The sequence below is a fragment of the Callorhinus ursinus genome, unplaced genomic scaffold, assembly GCF_003265705.2.
Source record: "Callorhinus ursinus isolate GAN/ISIS: 27379988/994484 unplaced genomic scaffold, GSC_fseal_2.0 scaffold54, whole genome shotgun sequence".
NCBI lineage: Eukaryota > Metazoa > Chordata > Mammalia > Carnivora > Otariidae > Callorhinus > Callorhinus ursinus.
The window spans coordinates 202,472-227,429 of NW_027397116.1; the positions used below are offsets into that span (position 1 = coordinate 202,472).

The 24,958-nt window shown below is 39.1% G+C and overlaps 1 protein-coding gene across 1 annotated transcript in view; it reads left to right on the forward strand.

The window, feature by feature from the left end:
• ATF6 (activating transcription factor 6) overlaps positions 1-24,958 on the forward strand; it is a 207,380-nt gene that overhangs the window by 12,685 nt on the left and 169,737 nt on the right. The window contains exons 3-8 of the mRNA XM_025892064.2: positions 1,357-1,433; positions 4,470-4,557; positions 6,454-6,560; positions 13,584-13,713; positions 14,761-14,964; positions 22,192-22,412. Of these exons, the coding sequence (XP_025747849.2) occupies positions 1,357-1,433; positions 4,470-4,557; positions 6,454-6,560; positions 13,584-13,713; positions 14,761-14,964; positions 22,192-22,412 (827 nt within the window). The remainder of the gene's footprint in view (positions 1-1,356; positions 1,434-4,469; positions 4,558-6,453; positions 6,561-13,583; positions 13,714-14,760; positions 14,965-22,191; positions 22,413-24,958) is intronic.

Here is a 24,958-nt window from a genome sequence, read left to right on the forward strand (position 1 = left end):
CCCCCTCCCCTCCCCTCCCCTCCCCTCCCCTCCCCTCTCCTCCCCTCCCTCCCCTCCCTCCCTCCCTCCCTCCGTCCTTCCCTTCCTTCCTTCCTTCCTTTCTCTCTCTCTCTTCTTTCTTTTTTCTTTTTCCTTCCTTCCTTCCTTCCTTCCTTCCTTCCTTCCTTCCTTCCTTCCTTCCTCAGTTTCAGAGGTAGAATTTAGTGATTCATCAGTTGCATAAAACATCCGGTGCTCATTACATCAGGTGCCTTCCTTAATGCGCATCATCCAGTGATCCCTTCCCGTCACCCACGTCCCCTCCAGCAACCCTCAGTTTGCTTCCTAGAGTTCAGTGCCTCTTATGATTTGCCTCCCTCTCAATTTTCATCTTATTTTATTTTTCCTTCCCTTCCCCTATGTTCATTTGTTTTGTTTCTTAAATTCCACATAGGAGTGAAATCGTATGGTATTTGTCTTTCTCTGACTGACTTATTTTGCTTAGCATAATACTGTCTAGTTCCACTTACGTCGTTGCAACTGGCAAGATTTCATTCTTTTTGATGGCTGAGTAATATTCCATTGTATATGTACACCACGTCTTCTTTATCCATTCATTTGTTGTTGGACATCTGGCCTCTTTCCGTAGTTTGGCTGTCGTGGACATTGCTCCTATAAACATTGGGGTGCATGTGCCCCTTCTGATCACTATGTTTGTATCCTTTGGGTAAATACCTAGTAGTGCAATTGCTGGGTCATAGGGTAGCTCTAGAGTGGCTGCACCAGTTTGCATTCCCACCAACAGCGTAAGAGGGTCCCCCCCTTTTTTAAAGATTTTATTTGAGGGAGAGTGAGTCAGAGAGAGAGAGCATGGGGGGGGAGGGCCAAGGTGAGAAGCAGACTCCCCACTGAGCGGGGAGCCCGATGCGGGGCTTGATCCCAGGACTCCGGGATCATGACCTGAGCCAAAGGCAGATACTTAACCGACTGAGCCACCCAGGCGCCCCAGGGTTCCCCTTTCTAACCATGGTACATTTTCATGTTGAGCCCAGATGTAGCCTCAGAATTCCTGTTAGTAATGTTCCAGGAAGTCACTATCATTTAGTCCAATGTGACCTGATATAAAACTTGTTTGTTAATCCCTGGTGTAAGGATTTAGATCACAAGATAAAAATTATGTGGAAAACAATACATGAGTTAGAAATAGCTTTGAATTGGTTGTCATTCACACTGCTGGAGTTTATCAATAATAGTAAGGGCTAAGGAGAACCCCTAATAGAGCTGGCATAGGGGTACGGTGCTTATTCTTCTCGTGAAATACTGAATTGACAATTAATCTCTATTCTTTTTTTTAAATCTCTACCCTTTTGTGCCAAGATTCTACACTGTTTGCTGAACTTGGCTATTTCACAGACACTGATGATCTGCAATTGGATGCAGCAAAGGAAACTTATGTAAGTATTTACTAGGGGAGAATTACTGAATAATGTGATATTTAATCTTCTATTTATTGCAAGATGGTTTCAGGATAACAGGTTTAGGCTAGTGATTTCAGTTTAAATAATTTTTAGTATTAAGTGTGAAAGTTAGCAGCCATTTTTTACTCAGTAAATTTAGGATTGTAGAAACTGCATTGGTCTTGGCGGGAGAAGACTTGTATTCTAAGTTTACCTTTGACCAAGAGTTGGGTGACTTTGGAAAAGTCACTTAATTGCCTACTTTTTGGCTTTTATAGATACTTTGCTGCATAAGGGAAATGATGATGTTAAAGGGTATATGTGAGTCATGGATCCAGTCAAGCAGAACTTACTAACTTCCTTTTTAAAAGTTACGTATCCTTAGTATAGAAAGCTCTGAAACTTAGACATGTCCTTACTTTTTGCCTGTGAATGGTTAGAAGTCTGTGTATAAGCTATTATTATAGCACTTTGAGGCCTCAGAAATATCTTTTTCTTTTTTGTTTTAGTACATAGTACATTGGCCTATAGAACTCTTTTATTTTGTCTTACTCTTTAATGGATGAGGTGCTGTTTCACTTGGGGAGTAATTCAAGCGAACAGTGATTTTATATGTACATCAATCAGATTGGATATTTGTTACTTACTTTTTAAGCCTTTATTAACCTGCGTACAAAAATATGTAATGCTTGCTTAGTGAGTTTCTCAGACATTTCTCAAAGAAGAATTTGGCAGTTGTTTTCCTATCCATCAATAGAAGAGAGTAAGAATACATGATATACTTTTTTATTTTATTTTTATTTTTTTTTAAAGATTTTATTTATTTATTTGACAGAGACAGAGACAGTGAGAGCAGTAACACAAGCCAGGGGGAGGGGGAGAGGGAGCAGCAGGCTCCCCACTGAGCAGGAAGCCCGATGGGGGGCTCGATCCCAGGACTCTGCGGTCATGACCTGAGCTGAAGGCAGACGCTTAACGACTGAGCCACCCAGGCGCCCCATGATATACTTTTTTAATCAGTACATGAAATTTTAATAGTTTTTGTTTACCTTATGAGATGTTTGAGAATGCGATCTAGTGATTAAATTGGCTTTTTTTAAAGATTTTATTTATTAGAGAGAGAGAGAGAGAGCAAGAGAGAGCACGAGTGGGGAGGAGGGGGAGAAGCAGGCTCCCTGCTGAGCAGGGAGCCCAGTGTGGGGCTTGATCCTAGGACCCCGGGATCATGACCAGAGCCAAAGGCGGTCGCTTAACTGACTGAGCCACCCAGATGCCCCAGATTAGCTTTAAATATTGGGAGGTTGCCTAAGCAACTGACATTCATTTACAACCTCTATGGCTTAAACTACCAAGTTACCATACTGTAGTTAGTTTGAAAGGTTCAGGGAAATATGATCCTCATTTTATAACTAACATTCTTATCTTACACAAGGCATTCAGTCTTTCAGTTCCTTAGTTTTTCTAGTATAAAGTTAAGGGATTGGACTAGATGGTGTCTGAGGGCCCTTGCTAGCTTTAAAATTGTGTCATTCTCTTCCACACGTTAGTAGTTTCCCATGAGAAGTCGTAGAAGAGCCAGAATATAGAAGCACAGATATGTTCACTTTACATAAAACGGGCCTGTTAAGTTCCGTACAGATAAAATTCTTATGCTGTAAAAGGTCTTTGTCCGTTTTGGCTGAATACTGAGTAAGAAGCATCCTGGAGTAGGTCATGTCCACTGTTGTGCATGTTAAAAAGTATTGCTAGCACTCAAGCAGGCTTCATTGTTTAGTTTACTTAGGCTAGGAAAGTTGAAGGATATTTTTGGTTGCTGAAGGTACAAGGCTGCTTAATTTCTTGATGTGTAGATTCAAGTAAGAGAAAAAAGCAAAGGGGGTTGACTTAAAAAGGGGTTCTTTCATGGTTTCAGTAGTATTTTTTTTTCTCACGTGAATGTCCACACATTCTCTTTCTCTAACTTGCACCAATATTTACTTGGTTAAGGGCAGTGAGATCAAACTCTTTCCTTCTTTCCTTTTGTTCTCAATAAAAATAAACCACAAAAGAGACATTTTGAAATAATACTTTAGAAGTTATTACCAAATGGTTGTTAATAATTAAGAGACCAATCTTTACTTTTGGCCTGAGGCTTATTTTCTCTACTGTTGCTGTTTTATTATCTGTCATATTAAGTTAATACTGACTGCCTTTGTGGTACTATGTGTATATTGTATACATCTGTTCTTATCTCCATAACCCTGGACACTTAAGATAATAGGACTATCTTGATCTCAAACTCACGTGTGGCTGTACTTTGTTTATGTATATAGTATAAGATGACTATTCAGATGACCCAGAATATGCTTATATTTAAGTAAAAAAAATTGTCATCTAATTGAAGAAACTAAGAGTTCCTCTAAGAAGTGTGTTGACTTATGTTTGAGAAACTTAGTTTTATCTTCTAGTTTTAAAAAAAATTAGAAATTTTATTTTAGAAATTTGAAAACTTGTACAGTACAGTATAGTAGAAAAAGAAGAAAATTACCCATCCTTCTATGGATCTCCTCTTTCTTAGATAACCATTTTAATATTTGGTACAATAGTTTCAGTTCTTGCATATCTTTTGGCTAAAATCTATATTCTTTCCATTGCTATATAGAGATGATGTTTTAAGTGGTCATTTGCTTTGACTTGTTTTCATTAATGGCAATGGGAAAATTTACTTCGCTGGATCTCCCTTATGACAAAAGACATGTTTTGTGACATGTAAAGGTGGATTCCCATAGAAAAGAATGACACTAACTGAATCTTTTAGATGTTGAATCCATTACCTCCCTAATTGTTCCTGCTGTGTTTCAGATAACTGAATTGGTTTATCTTTAGGCCATGCAAGATGTATTCTCAAGATGAACTGATTGACTTAGAAAATTATTTTAACTAAGTTGGGTAATAGCAATTATATTATTTATGGCAAATTATGTCTGATAGTTTGATTTCTAGATCTGTATGTTTTATTCTCCTAATATCCTTTTGCTGATTTGAAACCTACAGGAACACAATTTTGATAATCTTGATTTTGACTTGGATTTGATGCCTTGGGAAACAGGCATTTGGGACATCAACAACCAGCTCTGTACAGGTAATGATGTATTTCATTGGTAAAAATTTTAAACAGATCCATTTTATTTTGTAGTTTGGTAATCATCAAAATTAGGTGGGGTTATTGGGCTACTTTGATGGGTTAAAAAATTCCAGGGATAGATATTCTACTTTTGATGTGGTAGTGCACACATAAGTTTCTTGCCCAGGTGGATATAAAGAATTTTATAGTTATGTTTTAGTCACATAATGATAAAGAATTCATAACAGAAATCCTGATTTTGAGTTCTGTATATCTTTATAAGAGGTTAACCTGAGAACCAGGCAGAACTTAGGGAATCAAAGAAAGCGTGGGGTTATCAGAACTTAGGAAGTTGGTGTAGGGCTCCCTTGCATTTGATATAGATATTTCTCTGGAGGGGGCACCACCTGGCTGATGCTAGTATCTTTAAGGGGCCCTGATGAAGTAGGTTTTGGATGTGCTGAGAGAAGTTGGGCCCTGGAGCCAACTGTCACTTGTGGGATGAAGCTGATGGGAGGAAGAAACCCCTTTGTCCCCTGTCTTCACTTCAGCATCTTTCCAGTATCCCCCACTGATAGGACCTAAAAGGGAGCCAGCTGGGACATGTCTTAATAATGTGCATCACAGACTATATATAGGAGGTAGACTTAAGAACTGAAGACAGTGGTAAGTCACCAGCATATCCTCCCACCCAAATTGCGGTCCTCCCCACCCCTGCATATCCCAGTCCCCCATTTTATGTAATTATGCGTCTTGCTTCATGCCTGTCTTCCCTCATAGAGTATGGGCTACCCAAGGCCAGTGTTCTGGTTACTATTGTCATGTAACAGACTACTCTAAAACTCAGTGGCTTAAAACAACAACCATTTTATTATGCTCCCAGAATCTGTGAGTCAGGAATTTGGGCAGGGTACACCAAAGAATGGCTTATCCCTGTTTTGTGATGTCCAGACCTCAACTGGGAAGATGGTAAGGCTGGAGGAGCTTGAAAGTTGGGGGCTAGCATTACCTTAAGATTTCTTCACTCACCTATCTCTTGCCCGGCCTGAGTGGCTTGATGGCTAGGACTGTCGGCTAGAGCACCAACACATGGCCTTTCTGTGTGGCTTGGCTTCCTTCCAGCTTGGTGGTCTCATGGTAGTCAGACTTCAGAGGCTCAGGTGTGAGTGTTCCAGCGCACAGAGTGGAGACTACATTACCTAATGTAACCCAGCCTTGGAATTCCTGTAGCATTACTTCCATACTGTGTTGATTGAAGGAGTCTTAAGCCCACCTTGATTCAAACAGAGGGGAAATAGATGCTACTTCTTGATGGGGAAGGGTAAGATCACATTATAGATTATGAGGGATGGTGGATATTTTGCAGCTAATTTGGGAAAACGTTGCCTGGGCTGTAGTTGCTCAATAAATGTTTATAAATGAAGTTTAGCAAAAGATATGAACATTTTTGTGAGTTTTAATGGTATTGTAAAAAATGTTTTCCAAAATAATTATTTCTGATTTCTTACGTTTTTAAAAGTTATTTTTGGAGGGATCTATAATTTTTTGCATATGGTATAATATTAAAAAAGTACAAAAAGTCTATAGGGTAGAAAAATGTCTCCTTCAGCTGTTGGTCCTCAGCCAACACATTCTCCCCAGAGACAACCACAGTTACCAATTTGTTATGTTTATCCTTCCAGAGAATTAGCGCAGATGGGAGTAGATATATACATAGACACATGTATAATTTATTGCACAAATGGTAGCATACTAGATACACTGTTTTCTGCATCTTGAATTTTCATTTGATGATGCATTTTGGTGACCTTAGCTTCAATATGATTGAATTTTAAGAGTAGATTTTACCCTCTTTCTTATTTTATTTTGAGATTATAGTGTCCAGTGGGAAAATTTTTACTCCATGTTTTTCAGTTAAAGATGTTAAGGCAGAACCTCAGCCACTTTCTCCAGCCTCCTCAAGTTGTTCAGTCTCCTCTCCTCAGTCAATGGACTCTTACTCTTCAACTCAGCATGTTCCTGTAAGTAGCCAGTCTCCTACCATGATTTTGGTCATAATGCTATCTGGGAAATATGCATATGGAGGATGCACTTATCGTTTATGAAATGCTAATGTGAGCCCTACGATCTCATTTAATCCCGAGGAACCTGAGTTTCCAGGAAGGGCCTTGGGAGAGCTAGCAAGTTCTTCGTCTCTGGTTTTGCCCTCCTTTCCCAGTGTTCCTGCCTTCATGATTTCATTGTTTCAGTGGTTTCTTCGCACTTTACCAGTAACCAGTATTTTTTGTTTATTGGCTTACTGTCTTTTCTCCCTGCTGTCCTCTCTCCTGCCTGTCAGAATATACATTCTTTTTTTTTTTTTTAATTTTTTATTATTAGAATATACATTCTTTGAGGACAGGGAAGACTCTAAGATGGTTTGATTTGTAACTCCTGGGCCATAGAACCTAGAATGGATTCCTTAATTCACGAAGGCTAAGTACTACCTTTGAATGGGCTAAGGTTTTTATAAAAATCTGGTAACTTCTTAAAAATGCTTCTCTTCTCCATCCAGACAAAAGCTCTGAGCGTGGGAAAAGGAAATACTAAAGTATTGAGGTACTTTTTTGAATGGGGGAAGGGAAAATTTAAGGAGAAAAATTCAAATTAATATTTCAGTACCTTATATCTGCTGTAAATTGAGATATCTTCATTCTGGCCGACTCAGCATCTAGTCAGCTCTGAAATCCGGACAGTTCAATTCAGTTAATGTCTCTATGATTCATCTTCTTTGCCCCTGCCAGGCCATGATCATCTCTCTGGGATTAAGTCAATAGGATTTTAACTGGCCTCTCTGCCTCCTGACTCCTCCAACTTTTCTTAGCAGAGGAATCTTCAAAGAGAAATCTTTGAGAATTATAAATTTGATTGTGTCAGTCTTTTGCTTAAACCTTATAATGACTTCCCAGGATGAAATTCAAGATGAAACTCAAACTCCCGGAGTACTAGGCCCTTCACGACCCGGCTCCTGCTTATCTTCTGGCGCATTCTCCCTTGCTACCTTCACTCTCCCCTTGTAACCCTGTGGGATCCCACCTCAGAGCTCCCACACTCCGTACTCACTCAGCAGCTATGCCAGGCTCTGGTCAAAGCCTGGTAGTGAATGAGAGCAGCGAGAGCTCTGCTTTCACACTTGTAGATTTTTGTACATGCTCTTCTGCCTCGAATAGCCCTGTTTTTTTTCTTCCCTTGTAAAACTCCTATTCATCCTGTTGTAGTCCCAGTTCAAAAACAACTTCCTTTCTGAAGTTTTTCTCTGATTGCTACCATTGGAGGTTCTTTGTGGTCCCACAATTTCTCCAAATGGTTTAATTAAAACATTTTTTTTAAATCCCCCTTTAAAAAATTTAAAAAAAAATGTGTGTGTGTGTGAGAGAGAGAGAGCTGGGGAGGAGCAGAGGGAGATGCAGACTCCCCGCTGAGCGGGGAGCCTGATGTGGGACTCGATCCTGGGACCCTGGGATCACGACCTGAGCTGAAGGCAAGACACTTGACCGACTGAGCCACCCAAAAGTGTATAACAAGGTATATTTACAGAAGCCTGATTTCTATCCTTCCTTCCCATCCATCCTCACACGAAAGGTAGCCTACTCTATACCTTGTTCGGCACTTCGCTTGTTTCACTTAGTGGTGTATCTTGGAGGTAAGTCCAGTTTCAGGATATAGGGTCTTTCTCATTCCTTTTTATGGCTGCATGCTGTTCCGTGATAGATCCATTGTGTGGATATATCATGCTTTCTTCAGTGATTCGTGTTCTCAGTCCTTTCCAGTCTCAAATAATGCTGTAGTGAATAACGTGTCACACAAGTCACGTCATATTTTTGCCAGGATGTCTTCGGAATGTAATCCTCGTCGTGAGATTGTGGAGATCAAGGTGAATACATTTGTAATGTGTGGACTATAGCCAGGTTCCCCCCGTAGGGTTGTGCAGTGCTGTGGTCTGATCGGCAGTGTGTGAGGGGCTGGTATTCACACTGTTGCTCCACACGTGCTTTGTTCTCTATTTGTTTTATTCTAAGTGTGGTTGAACATCTTTTCAAATATTTCATATGTATAAGGCCCTATTTGTGTTTCTTTTTAAATGAACTATCCATTCAAATTTTGGTTCACTTTTCTGTTGGATTATGTGGGTCTTTTTCTCCTCAAATTTTAGGTTGTTTTATTACATATTAGGATTATTAGCCCTCAGTTTGTGAAATAAGTTAAGTATTTTTTTCCCCAATTTGTCATTTGTCTTGATGCTTTGTGTCTGGTGTGTATTTTCTCCAGGCATACTTTTTTCCATAGCCAAATTACGGATCTTCTATGGCCTTTTTTTGGTCATTTAGAAGAGGGTTTTCACCACTCAGGTTATAGTATTTTTATTCTTGTTTATATCAACTTTTTGTTTGGAATAATCTCAGACTTAGAGAAATGTTACAAGGATATTTCAAATAACTTTTTTTTCCTGAACCATTGGAGAGTAAGTTGCCAACCTGATGTTTATCACCCCCAAATACTTCACTGTCTACTTTCTACAAGCAAGGATGTGCCCTCTGTAGCCACAATACAATCACTAAAATCAGGAAATAAACGTTGATACATTACCTTCATCTAGTCCTCAACTCCCACTTAGCTTAAGCCAGTTGTCTCAGAGATATCCCTTAGACTAGCAACAGAATCTAGTGTAGAATCCAGCATCGTATTTGGTTGGCTTGTCTTTTTCATTTCCTCCAGGTGAAATGATTTATTCTTCCTCAGCTTTCATGACCTTGTCACTGGTGGAGATTAAAGACTAGTTATTATGTAGAATGTTCCCTCAGTTGGGTTTGTCTGATGTTTCCTAGGGATTAGATTCAGGTTTTGTATCCATGGCAGGAATATCACCGAGGTGATGCCGTGTGTCTGTCTCATTTACTTTTGATGAGATGGCACACAATTTCAATTTGTCATTACTGATGAGGTTCACTTTGTTCACTTAGTTATGGTAATGTCTGCCAGGCTTTTCCACTGTGAAGTTGTTTTGTCTTTGCTATAAATAAGTATTTTGTGAGGCAGTACTTTACAATGATGTAAAAAAAAAAGTCCAGTTTCTCAGCAAAGCTTAAGTTTATCTGTTTATTTCTTTCTATCAGTATGGACTTACGGTTTCTTATTTTATTCAACAGGTTGTAATCCATTATTGTAATTATTCTGATTCTTACGTTGCCCTGGATTTGGCCAGTGCAACTCCCTTCACACAGACTTCTGTGTTCTTTTAATAAGTCTTCATTGGGCTTTTTGATAAATCAGGCTGACCCAGTTTTGATGCCCTTATCACCCTGTTCTGACTCCCAGTGCTGGAGTGTTCTCCCCATCCCCAAGTGAACACTCTCCCTACCTAACTCAGTTTGGGCTCTTACACTCTACCAGCTCGCCTCTCTGCATGGATGCTGGTCTTGCTCTGTCCCATCTAGTGGCTTTAGGGTCAAATTATTCAGCAAGGAATATTTTTGTTTGCTTGTTTGTTTATTCATTTGTTTTTTAGATAACCACAAGTGAGTGAACTCCTGTGGTCTTTGTCTTTCTCAGTCCGACTGATTTCACTTAGCCTAATGCCCTCTATGTCCGTCCATGAGCAAGAAATATTTTCTCAGTGACTGTTAATACATATTTTTATAAGGTTTTATTTTTATTTATTTTTAAAGATGTATTTATTAGCACACTCGAGGGGAAGGAGGGTGGGGCAAAGGGAGAGGGGGAGGGAGAGAATCTCAAGCAGACCCCCTTTTGAGCTTGGAGCCCAGTGCTCCTGACCTGAGTCAAAATCAAGAGTTGGATGCTCAACTAACTGAGCCACCCAGGTGCCCCATGAGGTTTTATTTTTAATTTAGATCTCTGATCCGTTTGAAATTTTCCTGGTGTACGATGTGAGACCAAATCTAAATTTATCTTTTCTCAAATGACTATCAAAAGAATGGTTCCAGTACAAAAAGTTCATCTTGTTCTCAGTGACTTCAATTCTGTGTACTTAAAATAGTTTATGTAAATGATGTTACTGTGTTAGATCTCTTTGTATTTCTTTTAAAAATCAACACAATGTTTTTAAGATCAATTCATATTGTTCGGTATTGCATCTAACTGCACAACACTTCACAGATATGTTCACTCTGTTTTACCTCCATCACAGTGAGCATTGACAAGAACGACCTTTTATGGGTCCATGTGAGTATCCCTTCGGGATGTACACCCAGGAGTGGAATTGCTGAGAGGTAGAGTGCAGGTACTTCATTTGACAGGTGCTGCCATCTTGCTCTCTGGACACCTGTGGTAGTCTGCAGTCCCAGCAAAAGTGCTGGAGGATCCTTGTAGCTTCTCTTCACCGCTAATGCTCAGCGTTGCCTGGCTTTCTAATTTTTGCCAGATGGTATAAATTTTTTATTGTTTGTTTTGTTTTAATTCGTATTTCTTTGATTACTGATTGTTTTCAACATTTCTTTACAAGGCCTTTTGGATTTGGGTATTTTTTCTTTTATAAATTGTTTATTCCTGTCTTTTGCCAGTTTTTCTATTGAGTTGTCTTTTTCTTACTCACTTGCAAGAATTCCTTCTATATTTGAGATAGTAACTTCGTTGGGTTTAAACCTTACATATATCTTTTTACTTTCTATTATCTATTAGCTTTGCAGTCTTTACTGAGTAGGAATTTCTAATTTTGAATACTCAGATTCATCTTTTTTTCCGTTTGCCTTTTTGGTTTATTGTTTGAAGTTTTTTTTAAAGAAGTCTTTCTCTGCTTGTAGGCCGCAAAGATATTTTCCAATATTTTTTTCTATTAACTACATGGCTTACCTTTCACATTTAGGTTTCTTAATACCTTTATTTATTATTTTTTAAAGATTTTATTTATTTATTTGAGAGACAGAGTGAGAGAGAGTGGGGTGAGGGGCAGAGGGAGAAGCAGACTCCCTGCTGAGTAGGGAGCCTGATGTGGGCCTCGATCCCAGGATGCCGGGATCATGACCTGAGCTGAAGGCAGAGGCTGGACTGACTGAGCCACCCTGGGGCCCCAAGCTTTCTTAATACCTTTTTTAAAAAAATTTAATTTAATTTTTAATTTTTTTTGAAGATTTTATTTATTTATTTGACACAGAGAACGAGAGAGAGCGAGAGAGAGAGCACAAGTCAGCAGAGAGGCAGACAGAGGGAGAGGGAGAAGCAGGCTCCCCTCTGAGCAGAGAGCCCAACATGGGGCTTGATCCCAGGACCCTGGGATCATGACCCGAGTTGAAGGCAGATGCTTAACTGACTGAGCCACCCAGGCGCCCCTTCTTAATACCTTTAGAGTCTACCTTACTATGTGGTGTTAGTTAGGGATCTAGTTTTAATTTTCTCTAAGTGAGCCAGTTTCCCCAGTTGTATCACCTTTATAATCATTCTGTTAAGGAATATCTTATGTCTCTCTGTTTAGTCAAGTTACCTTTTATGTAACTCAATTAAGTTTTGAAATTTTCTTTATATAGGTTCTGTACATTCCTTAGAAAATTAACTCCTAGGTATTTTATAACTGTTATAGCTCTTGTGGGTGAGATCTTTTTTATTATATTTTTAAGTGATTATTCATACAATATTTTCATAGTGAAATGTTTTTTAATTGGTTTTTATATGTGTTCCAAGTAGACAGCATGTCATCTTACAAAGGTACTTCTTCTGTCTCTTCTATTTTAATATTTATTCCTTTTATTTCATTTTCTAGTATAATTATGTTTGCTAGAATTATAGAAAAAGCAGTTACGTTTCTTATCCTGACTTAAATGGTACTGCATTAGTATTTCACCATTAAGTATGACATTGGCTATGCAATTATACATAGCTTTTTTTTTTTAATGTTAAGAAAGTATCCCTCTAATCCTTGTTTTCTAGGACTTTTGTAAAGAGTACTTGCTGAATGTTAAGAAATACCTTTTAAGCATCTAAGGCCATGAAGAGAATCATATCCTCCTATGTTGTTACCTTGTACTCTCTGGTTTATTCCAAATATCATCTGAAATACTCTGTAAGGTTCACAGAACGCAGCTTATGGCTACGTGCTGAGTAGGTGTTGAGGATGAATGAATGAAGCAGTTGTCATTGTTACCAGCATGACTGGGAGTGACCATATTCTCTCTAGGTCATTTTGATTTTTTTTTCTTATCTGATCCCCCCACAAAAAATTTGCCTTTGTGGGGCACCTGGGTGGCTCAGTCAGTTAAGCGTTTGCCTTCAGCTCAGGTCATGATCTCAGGGTCCTGGTATTGAGCTCTGCATCCACATCCAGCTTCCTACTCAGTGGGGAGTCTGCTTCTCACTCTCTCTGCCCCTCCCCTAGCTCATGCTCTCTCAAATAAAATCTTTAATTTTCCTCTCAGAATAGAAGTGCTACTTTTATCCTATGTTAAGTTTCCTTATGGCAACAAAATGAGACAGATCCACTGAATGCTAAAAGACTTGGAAAATGTTATCTTTATACATCTCTGTATTAATAAGTCACCCATTAAAAAAAAGAAAATAGCCTTGTTCCTTTCAGTGTTTATCTTTCTTTCAAAACATTTGGGACAAAGGCAGCATTAATAAATGAAAAAGAATAGTAAGAATTATTTGTTTTGAGTTTCTTATAAGACTACTGAATAAGAGATTGGGGGAAAGGATATTGGGCATTTTAACCATAGTCTTATACCAAATGTTTGTATGGCTAGGAACCAAGTAAATACCAAGTGTGCGGGAGGAAATGTAGGAACAGATCAGTGATTCCCATCTTTAATACAAGAGGATGACATAAATGTCCTCTGCAATTTGAATTATTTTTCCTCTTGTATCGATGGATAATGTTACTTTCTTTATCCATAGTCTCTTAGTACTTAGTACCTAAAGTTTCTAATATATCATACCTTTGCCTTGAAGTTGTCCTAGAATGTTCGTTTATGTATGGATTTTGCCTCTCTAAGCCATTTTCTGTTCAAGAATTATATTCTTCTCCGTGAATTTGTTTGTATTTTATTTTGCTACAGGAGGAGTTGGATTTGTCGTCTGCTTCCCAGATGTCTCCCCTTTCCTTATATGGTGAAAGCTCTCATAGTCCCTCCTCAGCAGAGGCACTGAAAGAAGATAAACCCATCATTGGTCCTAGGAGCAAAACTGGTATGACTCCCATCTCCTAACTTCTGTTCTTTCTAAGTTGGACTGAACTTAGGTTCCATTTTTAAAAAGAAAATGTTGGATTAAGTGCATGTTTATTAAGCTGGCTTTTTGTTTTTAAAATAGAGGACCTGTCTTCCTTGGTTGTCTTGTCTTTACAGGTGAAAAATGCTTCAAAGTAGATGTAGGCCTCATCATCTTCAGGAGAGAATTCAAAGATTCAGTTAAAAATACTGAATGTGAGGGACATTTGGGTGTGACATTTATTACCTCTTAATCTTCAGGCCTTATTTAGTGATTTTTAGCTATTCTCCTTTACCAGTTCATATATCCCCTTCCCAAAGCTGCAGTGTGGTCATTCCAGTGAAAACCATCATTTTTTTTTTTTTAAAGATTTTATTTATTTATTTGACAGAGAGAAACATAGCGAGAGAGGGAACACAAGCAGGGGCAGAAGGAGAGGGAGAAGCAGGCTCCCCGCTGAGCAGGGAGCCCGATGCGGGACTCGATCCCAGGACCCTGGGATCACGACCTGAGCCGAAGGCAGACGCTTAACGACTGAGCCACCCAGGCGCCCCGAAAACCATCATTTTGACCATCAGTGTGGTCAGAAAGGAAGATCTCATTTGACTTCTAAAATAAGTCCTGGGGGTGTCGTGTACAGCGTTAGTAATACTGTGTTGTATATTTGAAAGTTGCTAAGAGAGTAGATCTTCTAAGTTTCATCACAAGGAAAAAAACTTGTAACTGTGTGTGGTAGCAGATGTTAACTAGACTTCTTGTGGTAGTCCTTTTGTGGAACAAATATCAAATCATGTTGTACCCCTGAAATCAATAAAATGTTATATGTCAATTATACCTCAAAAAAGGGGGGTAGACCTCAGATTAAGGACTTTTTTTAGTCCATTAAGTATAGATAGCTATGCTTAAACTCCAGGTAAGGATAGTTACTCAGAGGTCAAGGTAATGTGTAGAAAAAGGTGTATAATAGAACCTATTTTCTAGGGATTGCTTTCACATTGATTTGTGGTTTGTTTGGATTTTCTCCAGAAAATGGACTGACTCCAAAGAAAAAAATTCAGATGAATTCAAAACCTTCAATTCAGCCCAAGCCATTATTACTTCCAGCAGCACCCAAGACTCAGACAAATTCTGGCGTTCCAGCGAAAACCATCATTATCCAGACACTACCCACACTTATGCCATTGGCAAAGCAGCAGCCAATTATCAGCATACATCCTGCACCCACTAAAGGTACCTGAGTGGCACTTGAGGCTGCGTATGTTTAATTGATGGGTACTAAGGCTTGCCTCATGTCATTTGTTTTAGCTCAGGTTATAATTTCTGAGCACATGCTGTGTGCCAGGAATTGTCCTTGGTTTTGAGGATGTCGCAGAGATGACTAACATGTGGTTCCTGTCCTAACAAGGTAGATGGCTATCCAGATTAATTATATCTGATACTTCTTTTTTCTTACAGTTTTAATTATGAAAACTGTCAGGCTTGTGGTTTTATATAACCACTTGTAATGAAGAAGAAAATCCAGGAAACTTTCTTGGTACCATTCTGTCCTGAGATTTTTGTGTCCATGAACTCTTGTGTTTTTTTTTGTTTTTTGTTTTTTTTCATGAACTCTTGTTTTTAAGGAGAAGTCAGTATGTAAATAACATCACGGGTCTAATAGGTGAGTTTTGGCAATAGGATCAGGCTCTTCCTCTCTGCAGAGGCAGCATGCTTTAGTAAACATGATCTTGAGTGAGGGCATTAGGAAGAGATCTCAACTCTTGTCTTCACATAGTTAAGAATGTGTGTGTTTCTATATTTTATCCACCAGGTGGCCTCATATACTTGATTCTGCACGAATTGTAGTATTGAAAGAACGTGTTTGAGGATTTGGTAGTGTGCAGATACAGGAATCATTTGCACATGAAGATGTCTTAGGCAGGTTATCTGTCATTCTCATACTGATACGTGTACACAGGAGTAAAGGAAAACCTGTTTAACGTTCTTTCCCTGGATTTATAAAGGACTAGGTCTCAATGGTCTATGGATTGTAAACAAATGTTTCTTTTATGGCTATGTTTCCAGCTCTAGATTGTTAATTCATTTCTTTGGATCAAGAAGATCAAGTTTTAATGAGAGCAAGGTCATAAATTTGATCTCTAGTTACTCTGTTAGTTTTGTTTTATTCCACGGTCACGGACAATATGACATTGATAAAGAGAAGAGCTAGGTGGGAGACTGGACAATTCAGTGAAAATCCATCAAAGTCTACCAAAACCCTAGACCTGAAATACCTGCCCTTTCAGTACAGGGTCAGAACTGCTGCCTTTTTCATGTGAAAAATAGCAGTCCTGTAGAAGGGGTATTCTTGTGGTCTGTGAATGGATGTTAAGTGTTCATGAACTTGAAATAAAATGTAAGATTTATTGTATATGTGGATTTTTCTAAGGTGAGTCTCCAAAACTTTCATCAGGATCTCAACGGGGTCTATGTCTTCCCAAAAGTTAAGAATTTAAACTTGTGAAGAACCTCATTTTGGTTCCCATAAGCTCTTAAAACACAAGTATAAAAAGCAGAAGCCAGACATTAATATGACTAGTGTGTGAGGCAAGGGGTATTCCTAAGAATTTGCTCTTAGCAGACCATGTTCAATTGATAGAAGACAAACCATTCTTTTCTGAGCAGTTTATCAGGTTCAGAAACCTGAATCATACATTATTCAGAATGTCAGTGCCTGCCCATTATCTGAATATAGTATTTATGTTTGCTAATATAAGGCACTTGTGTGTTTTTATAGTACAGTCCAGAGGGTTGGTGTTGTTGTAACATACAGATTTAAGTGTATGTCTTCCATTTATTTGAAATAAAGAGGTAGAGGGGAAATATAGGAGAGGCATTTTATAATTAATGTGAGTATCAATAGTAAATATTTTATCATTAAAAAAGAAGTAATTTTTACAGGATTAAGTTCAAATTCTCTAATTTGGAAGTAAAGCCCACCGTGGTTTGGCTCCAGTTTAGTTTCTAACTTTACATTATAATCACTCCTTTTTATAATCCCAACTTCCTCTTCTAGCCCAACCAGTCTGACCACTGTCCCTTGAATTCTCTCCTTTTTCCTAGTTTCTTGGCTCAGACCATTCTGTCTGCCTGAAACAACTTCTGTAACTAAGTCCTATATATCTATTAAGACTGTTAGGAGGAGTGCAGGTGAGAGATGATGAAAGCCTGGTATGTCTGTGAAAATGGAGAGCCAGGATAGAGGGTGCAGAGGTTAAAGCATGCAGAACCTCGGGCTTGGCTCTTGGATGGTTTGGAAGGGGGATGAAGGATGGAGAGGGACGCATCCTGCGTCTTGGGCTTGTTGAGTAGATGATAGTGCAAAATCGTTGAAATGGAGGGTAGAGATAACATAACTTACCCAGGTCATTCTGCTCCTGAGAAGTAGAGGCAGAACTGGAGCCCACGTGGGCTGGCTCAGAATCTGTTTAATTAGTCATGATACTAGATTGCCTCTAAAGGAATGGGGAGCTGTGCTCCTTGATCTCCAGAATTCTGTCTAATTGGGGAGTTAACATATTTACATAAATAACAGTGACTATGAGAACTAATGAATTAATAATATATGCAGTGCCCTTATGGAAGCTGTTATTATATAGAAATGGAAATTAATAATAATATATAAAAGCTAACATTAAAGTTCTTACTGTGTGGTAGACACTGTTGTGTTTAAGTGCATTATCTTAATCGTTACATCGGCTCTGTGAAGATGGGTACTATTACTGTCTTCATTTTATAGATGAGAAAATTAAGACAGAAGAATCATTTACCCCAAGTCACATAGCTATATTATTTTAGACAAAGTAGGCATTCAATAAATGTTTGATACATAGTTTGAAATCTTTGAAGAAAATTGAAAAGGAAAAATACCTGTCACAATCGGTGAGTCATACATAGAAGTATTTAGCATTGAATCTAGCCATGTTCTGGTGGTTCCCTTAAGGGAGATTTGTATGTAATGTCAAGGAGGATTTTGAGCATGCTGAAATGGATAAACAGTCTTATGGTTGTCCTTTTTGACTGTCTTCACACTAGGGACAGTAGTTACTATGTTCAGCTACTAACTACTTAAGGCCCAAAACAGTCCTTTGCATTGCATTCTATGATCCATGTGCATCTAGCAGGTCATTGTTTAGCAAGTCACCATGAGAGTTTTTCGTTTTCTTAAACATGTTGTAATAGAAGTTTCTCCCCATTCTGTCTTGAACCCAAGCATGCCTAGAATATTTAGAGGATCCTTGATTTGGATGCTAGGTAATTTGAGGATAGTTGGGCACCATAGGATGTTCATTATAGAAAACGGGAGGCAGCAGTGGCCTGGTAGGACTGGGAGCCGCATTAGGAACACAGACCCTCCCTCTGTGTTGCCCCCTCTCCTTTACTCCATGAGGCAGTTCTCTCAGCAAGGAAATGGTGGTAACTAGGCAATGGACGGTACAGACTTGGGTTCTTTTTCTAAATTAGTTTTAAGAAATACCACAAAGCCATTCGCATGTGTTAACTGCAGCTAGAAGTATGATCCTTTCTTTGAAATGTTTAATTCTTTACATTTACCACCTCCTCTGCTCTTTGGAATAATCCCAAAGTTCACCGAACAGTGTTTCGTTCTGGGATCTTTTTATTATAATTTTTTTTTAAGTCATACTTTTTTTTTTTTTAAAGATTGACAGAGAGAGTCACAGCGAGAGAGGGAACACAAGTGGAGGAGTGGCAGAGGGAGAAGCAGGCTTCCCGCAGAGCAGGGAGCCTGATGCGGGGCTCGATCCCAGGACCCCGGGATCATGACCTGAGCCGAAGGCAGATGCTTAACGACTGAGCCACCCAGGCGCCCCTTTATTGTAATTTTTAAACTGAGGAGATGTGGAGCACTGCTTGCAATAATGGTCTTCTCAAAGTATTGGTTTAACTCAATGGTTTCCACCCTACAGACGTGGACCCCAGGGTATGGGTGGTGGGAGTAGTAGCCTTTGGCATATTTTGCAAGGCATCTGCAAACCCGTATATCTGGCAGGTATTTTCTGTAGACTGAATAGTTTGTTTTATACTCCTGTTTTTCAAATTTTTGTGGCTATAGTTCGGATTAATAAACTATGAATTTATTTTAAATTGTTACTAAGTTTTGTTGTTGTTTTAAGTAGGCTTCATGCCTGGCGTGGAGCCCAGCATGGGGCTTGAACTCATGACTCTGAGATCAAGAGTCGGGTGCCCAACTGACTGAGCCACCCAGGTGCCCCTATTACTAAGTTCTAAATAGCCTTTTCTCATTATGTATTTTATCAATCCTGCAACTGAAAGGACAGCCATGATCATCTTGGGTGACCATGATACTTTTTGATATTAAAGAAAAGTAATTCTATTCAGGGTGCGAGCACTTGGTTTAAGTTTTACATAATAAGGAATATGTCTTCTCATAGTACTAGATTGTACTTTCTTTTTTTTTTTTTTTTTAAGATTTTATTTGAGAGAGAGAGAGTGTGTGCGTGTGTGTACAAGCGAGCAGGGTGAGGAGCAGAGCATGGGAGAATCTCAAGCAGACTCCCTGCTGAGCTCGGTGCCCTACATGGGTCTCAGTCTCATGACCCTGAGATCATGACCTGAGCCAAAACCAAGAGTTGGATGCTTAATCAACTGAGCCATCCAGGCAGCCCCCCAGACTGTAATTTCTTTTTCTTTTTTTTTAAAGGATTTTATTCATTCATTTGAGACACAGAGATACAGAGAGAGAGAAGAGAAAGCATGAGCAGGGAGAGAGGCAGAGGGAGAGGGAGAAGCAGGCTCCCTGCTGAGCCAGGAGCCCGATGCGGGGCTCAGTCCCAGGACCCTGGGATCATGACCTGAGCCGAAGGCAGATGCTTAACCATCTGAGCCACCCAGGCGCCCCCAGACTGTAATTTCTTAATAAGTGTAATTAGAAAACCTGACACTTGGTCATGAGCTTATTTTATTTTATTTATATTTTTATTTGTATATTTGGCCTAAGCATATTTATATCTGGTTATGAGTCATTTCCTCACTTAAATGTTTTTATTTCATAAAAGAAGTTTTTCCAAGGGAAAAGGAGATAAAAATGTTTAGAGATCATTTTTTGTCCAAGTAAATTGTACATATTACAAATCTGTGAAATTACTTTTAGATCTTTCTTGCTAATTTACTAGTTTATCTGGGATAAAATGCTATTAACTAAATTCTAGTTTTAGTGTGCTTTTTGAGGCCATCTGAAACATAAAGACTTTGATTTTAAGTGATTTTTTTTAAGTTAAGACAGGTGTTCTTAACAAACAGGTGTTCTGAAGTATTATTTAGATTTTTAGTTTTTCTTGATCCTTTGAAATACCAAGCTGAATTTTACATGGGTCATGTTTCACTGGCTGGAAGTATAATGCTTTTTTTTTTCCTTGAAGAAGAATTATAAATATTTATGTAATTTTAGTTGCTGGTTACTGTAGTGCCTTTCTTTTGCTAGATAGGCTCAAGCAGCTGTGGGTATTGGGGAGGCTTTCAGCACCTTATAAAATTGGCCAGATCTGAAAGGAAGCATTCAGCAGGCAAGTGAGATTTCTAATAGAGCAGAGTTATGAGTTACGGGAGTCTTCTTTAGGTTAATGATACTAAGTCTCCTCAGATTAGCATAATTTAAAAAATAATGTTAAATATGAAGATTAAGAAAAGATTTGGAAGCCATTTTGTGTGTGTAGGGGGGAGTTGGTATTATCTACAGACTATTTTAAGTTACAGATTTGTTTCCGGGCGCCTGGGTGGCTCAGTCGGTTGAGCGACTGCCTTCGGCTCAGGTCATGATCCTGGAGTCCCGGGATCGAGTCCCACATCGGGCTCCCTGCTCGGCGGGGAGTCTGCTTCTCCCTCTGACCCTCCTCCCTCTCGTGCTATCTCTCATTCTCTCTCTCTCAAATAAATAAATAAAATCTTTAAAAAAAAAAAGTTACGGATTTGTTTCCTGTGCTTGTTCACTGTGAACTCATCTCAAATGGTTTTAACGTCTTTTTTAACAAGGATATTGTCAACAATTTTATAAAAATATGTATATTTTTATTTTTTATTTTATTTTTTTTAAAGATTTTATTTATTTATTCATGAGAGACAGAGAGAGAGAGAGAGAGGCAGAGGGAGAAGCAGGCTCCCAAGGAGCAGGGAACCCGATGAGGGACTCGATCCCAGGAATCTGGGATCATGACCTGAGCCGAAGGCAGACGCTTAACCATCTGAGCCACCCAGGCGCCCAAAAAATATGTATATTTTTAACTGAAGTATAATTAACATACAGTGTTACTAGTTTCAGGCATACAGTGTCATGACTGAACCATTCTGTACGTGACTCTGTGCTCGTCACAGTAAGTGCACTCTTCATCCCCTTTGTTTCACCCATCCCCCCACCCACCTTCCTGACGGCAACCACCAGTTCTCTTTATTTAAGAGCCTGGTTTTTTTTTTAAATTTTTGTTTCTGTCTTTTTTAGAGACAGTATGACCGGGCAGTGGGGCTGGGGCGGCAGAGGGAGAGGGAGAGAGACTCTCGAGCAGGCCCCACGCCCAGCTTGGAGCCTGACACAGCGCTCATTCTCACGGCCCTGAGATCATGACTCGGGCTGAAATTGAGAGTCTGATGCGTAATTGACTGAGCCACCCAGGTGCCCCGAGAGTCAGTTTTTGTTGTTGTCTCTTTTCTCTCTTCGTTTGTTTTGTTTCTTAAATTCCACAAATGAGTGAAATCATACGATATTTGTCTTTCTTTGACTTACTTCACTTAGCATCATGCTTTCTAGATCTATCCATGTTTTTGCAAATGGCAAGATCTCATTATTTTTTATGGCTGAGTAATACTCCATTGCATGTATACACCGTATGTTCTTTATCCATTAATCAATTAATGGATACTTGGATTGCATCCATATCTTGGCTTTGGGAAATATTGCTGCAAGTTTTAACATTTTCGATATTTGTAGCCCCTGTCCTTGCACATATTGAGTTACTGAATCTCCGTTTATATATTTTTGGTGCTGTATTTCTAAATCCTATTAATTTAAAATACGTGGCTCTCAGTATTCAGTATAAAAGATTCATATTTATAATATGAAAAATACTTTTTAGCACTCATAAATTTCAGTGGTTAATAGAGAAATCTATGTATAACTTAGCAAGTTTGGGTATAGTTGAGAAAAAAATGTGGAAATACATTGTTCATGATAACTTCTTAAGGAACAAATTTAGTTGGTTTCATTAAAAACAAAACAACAAAAATCACTGTGCATGTGCGCTGCTGTTGATGTTTTACTTGGTGGTTTTAACTCCCCTCAGTGTCCCCCTCCTATTGTATCTGCAGAAGAGACCTAAATTTTAAACACCGTCCTTTGCCACAATGGTTGTGCACACTCTCACTCCTTTCCTTTTTCCTCCACTGCAGGCCCGACCGTCATGCTTTCCCAGCCTGCCGTTGTACAACTTCAGGCTCCTGGAGCTCTGCCCCCTTCTGCCCCAGTCCTTGCTGTCGCAGGGGGAGCCACACAACTACCTAATCACATGGTGAATGTGGTCCCGGCCCCTGTGGCAAACAGCCCGGTGAATGGAAAACTTTCAGTGACTAAACCTGTCCTACAAAGTACCATGAGAAGCGTGGGCTCGGATGTAAGTGTTGAAACTTTGTGCTTTTTATCATACCTGATTTAAAAAAACAACCAAGCCAAAGCACACCATTTTGTTTTTGTTGCCTTGTTTTTGCTTTTTAAAGTTTGTTATATTGCCTTGGCAAATTATTATGTTAGAATCGAAGTGAAAAGGTTTTAAAAAGTCTGAAGTTGTTTGATGAAAAGGGATGTATGCATACTTTCCTCTGTAACTCCTTCTTTCAAACCCTCTCCTCACATTCTTCAAGGCCCTCCCTCAACCCAGTCAGACAGTAGTATTTTCCAAGACTCTTTCATGTCTCCTGATTGAAATGTTTTTGGCAATTCCCAGATAAGAGTCTGTAGACTATTTTTTGGTCAAGGTTTATATTTACCTTCTCTCTTATTGACGGGTTTTCACCACTGCATAATGATGACTTGCTACTGTTAGGAGTTCTGTCTCTTAATGATTAGTTGGTATTTTCCCATCTTTGCAAATCCTCAGATTTTTCTAGCATGTCTTAGGGTTTTTTTGTTTTGTTTTGTTTTTAATAATTTATAAATCACAAAAAGTTTCCTAAGACCTGTCTTCCTTAAAGCCAATTATAGCATTTGCCAGCTAATTTTTGCTTTCTTTAAAAGTGATACAGAAATATCTCATGTTATGTATTAAGTAGTGATGGAATATTATGGGCCTAAAGTTTAGTGAAATTAAAGTCAAATAATCATTTTGACAGTAGATTCTCTTAAACTGTTACTGGGAAGCAAACCCGTGTGTGTTTTCTTTAAAATAAAAGTAGATATTATGGGTGGTTAATCTTGCTACTCTACCTTTTCTTTAGGTACTGCAAAATACTTTCAAAATTTTGTGAGTTATTAAGGTTATTGCAGTATTATCTGATGTACCATAATTTATTAACTAGCATGTTAGTAGCCCAGTAGTGAAATTGTTCCACTGTTGAATAAACACAACTAAGTAATTTCAGTCAGCAATATTTTAAAGACCCATAACAAAGGAATATTATCTGATGAAAGTAGAACTTTGAAGATCTACAGTAATTCTCATAGTTTATATAGGTTTTGAAAACAGTGTTTACCCAGACATAGAAGAAAATTAGAGCCGAACGAGAATAGACATGGATAGTACAGGATTACCCTTGACTGTTAATGTTCATTTATTTTGAGGACTAGAGAAGGTTAAGCATAGCGCTTATGGCATAATAGGCACTGATACACAGTATGTGCTTCAGTTGAGGATGAAATGATACGATGCTGGAATTTGCTTAAAATACTCTGGGGTAGGGGGCGAGGAGCACAGGATGGAGGAAACAAGATCGACAAAGTGTTGATAATCATCAAAATTGTTGATAATCTTTCTCTCCTTTAAAGTGCAAAAATATCCTGTGCTATTTTCAATTAAAAAGTTATACAGCCAGTAAAAGAAAGGGTATGTGTTTCATAGGAGACTCAGACAGCTGAGAATGATGAGAGTATTTTTAAAATGATCCTTTAAAATTTCCTTTTAATTCTCCTTAAATTATGAATTGGAATGTTTCTTCTGTGATACTCCCAAACAGAACTAGCAATAGAAAATATTCAGAGTCGTCTTTTTTATGGGGTAGGGGCAGAGAGAGAGGGAGAGAGAGACTATCAAGCAGACTCCCCACCAAGCACAGAGCCCGATGCGGGGCTCAGTCCCACCATCCTGAGATCATGACCCAAGCCGAAATCAAGAGTCGGATGCTCGACTGAGCCACCCAGGTGCCCCTCAGAGTTGTCTTTATATCATGTTAGGACTTTTAAAATATTTATTATGAAATATCTTAGACATGAAAAAAGGTAAAGACTAATTAGAACTTAAAAAAATACAGATCAACAGTATGTCACAGTTGTTAAATTATTCGCATAGTGTTAGTCTGTATTCTTGACCTTCTAATATCCTATCGTGGGACAGTCCAGAGGCGTGTGGCAAGGATAGGGAAGATGTCTTGAAACTATGTCCTAGGTAGAGGAATGGTTTAAGGGTTGGAATGACTATAAACTGAAGAGAACACTGAACATAGGTCTGGGAGCTGATTCCAGGACACAAAGGTTGATGTGTGGAAAACAGAATGATTGTTCTGGGTTATTCCAGAGGACTCAGCTAGAATAGGTGCAGGTGGGGCGCCTGGGTGGCTCAGTCGGTTAGGTGTCTGCCTTCGGCTCAGGTCATGATCCCAGGGTCCTGGGATCGAGCCCCACATCGGGCTCCCTGCTCAGCGGGGAGCCTGCTTCTCCCTCTGCCTCTGCCTGCCTGCCTGCCTACTTGTGCTCTCTCTCTCTCTCTCTCTCTCTGTCAAATAAATAAATAAAATCTTAAAAAAAAAAAATAGGTGCAGGTACATTATAGAAAGGTTTCTTCTCGTCCTAAAGTTCTTTAAAAACAGGAGGAAGGGGACGCCTGGGTGGCTCAGTTGGTTAAGCGTCTGCCTTCAGCTCAGGTCATGATCCCACCCTGGGATCGAGTCCCGCATCAGGCTCCTTGCTCAGCGGGGAGCCTGCTTTTCCCTCTGCTTCCCACTCCCCCTG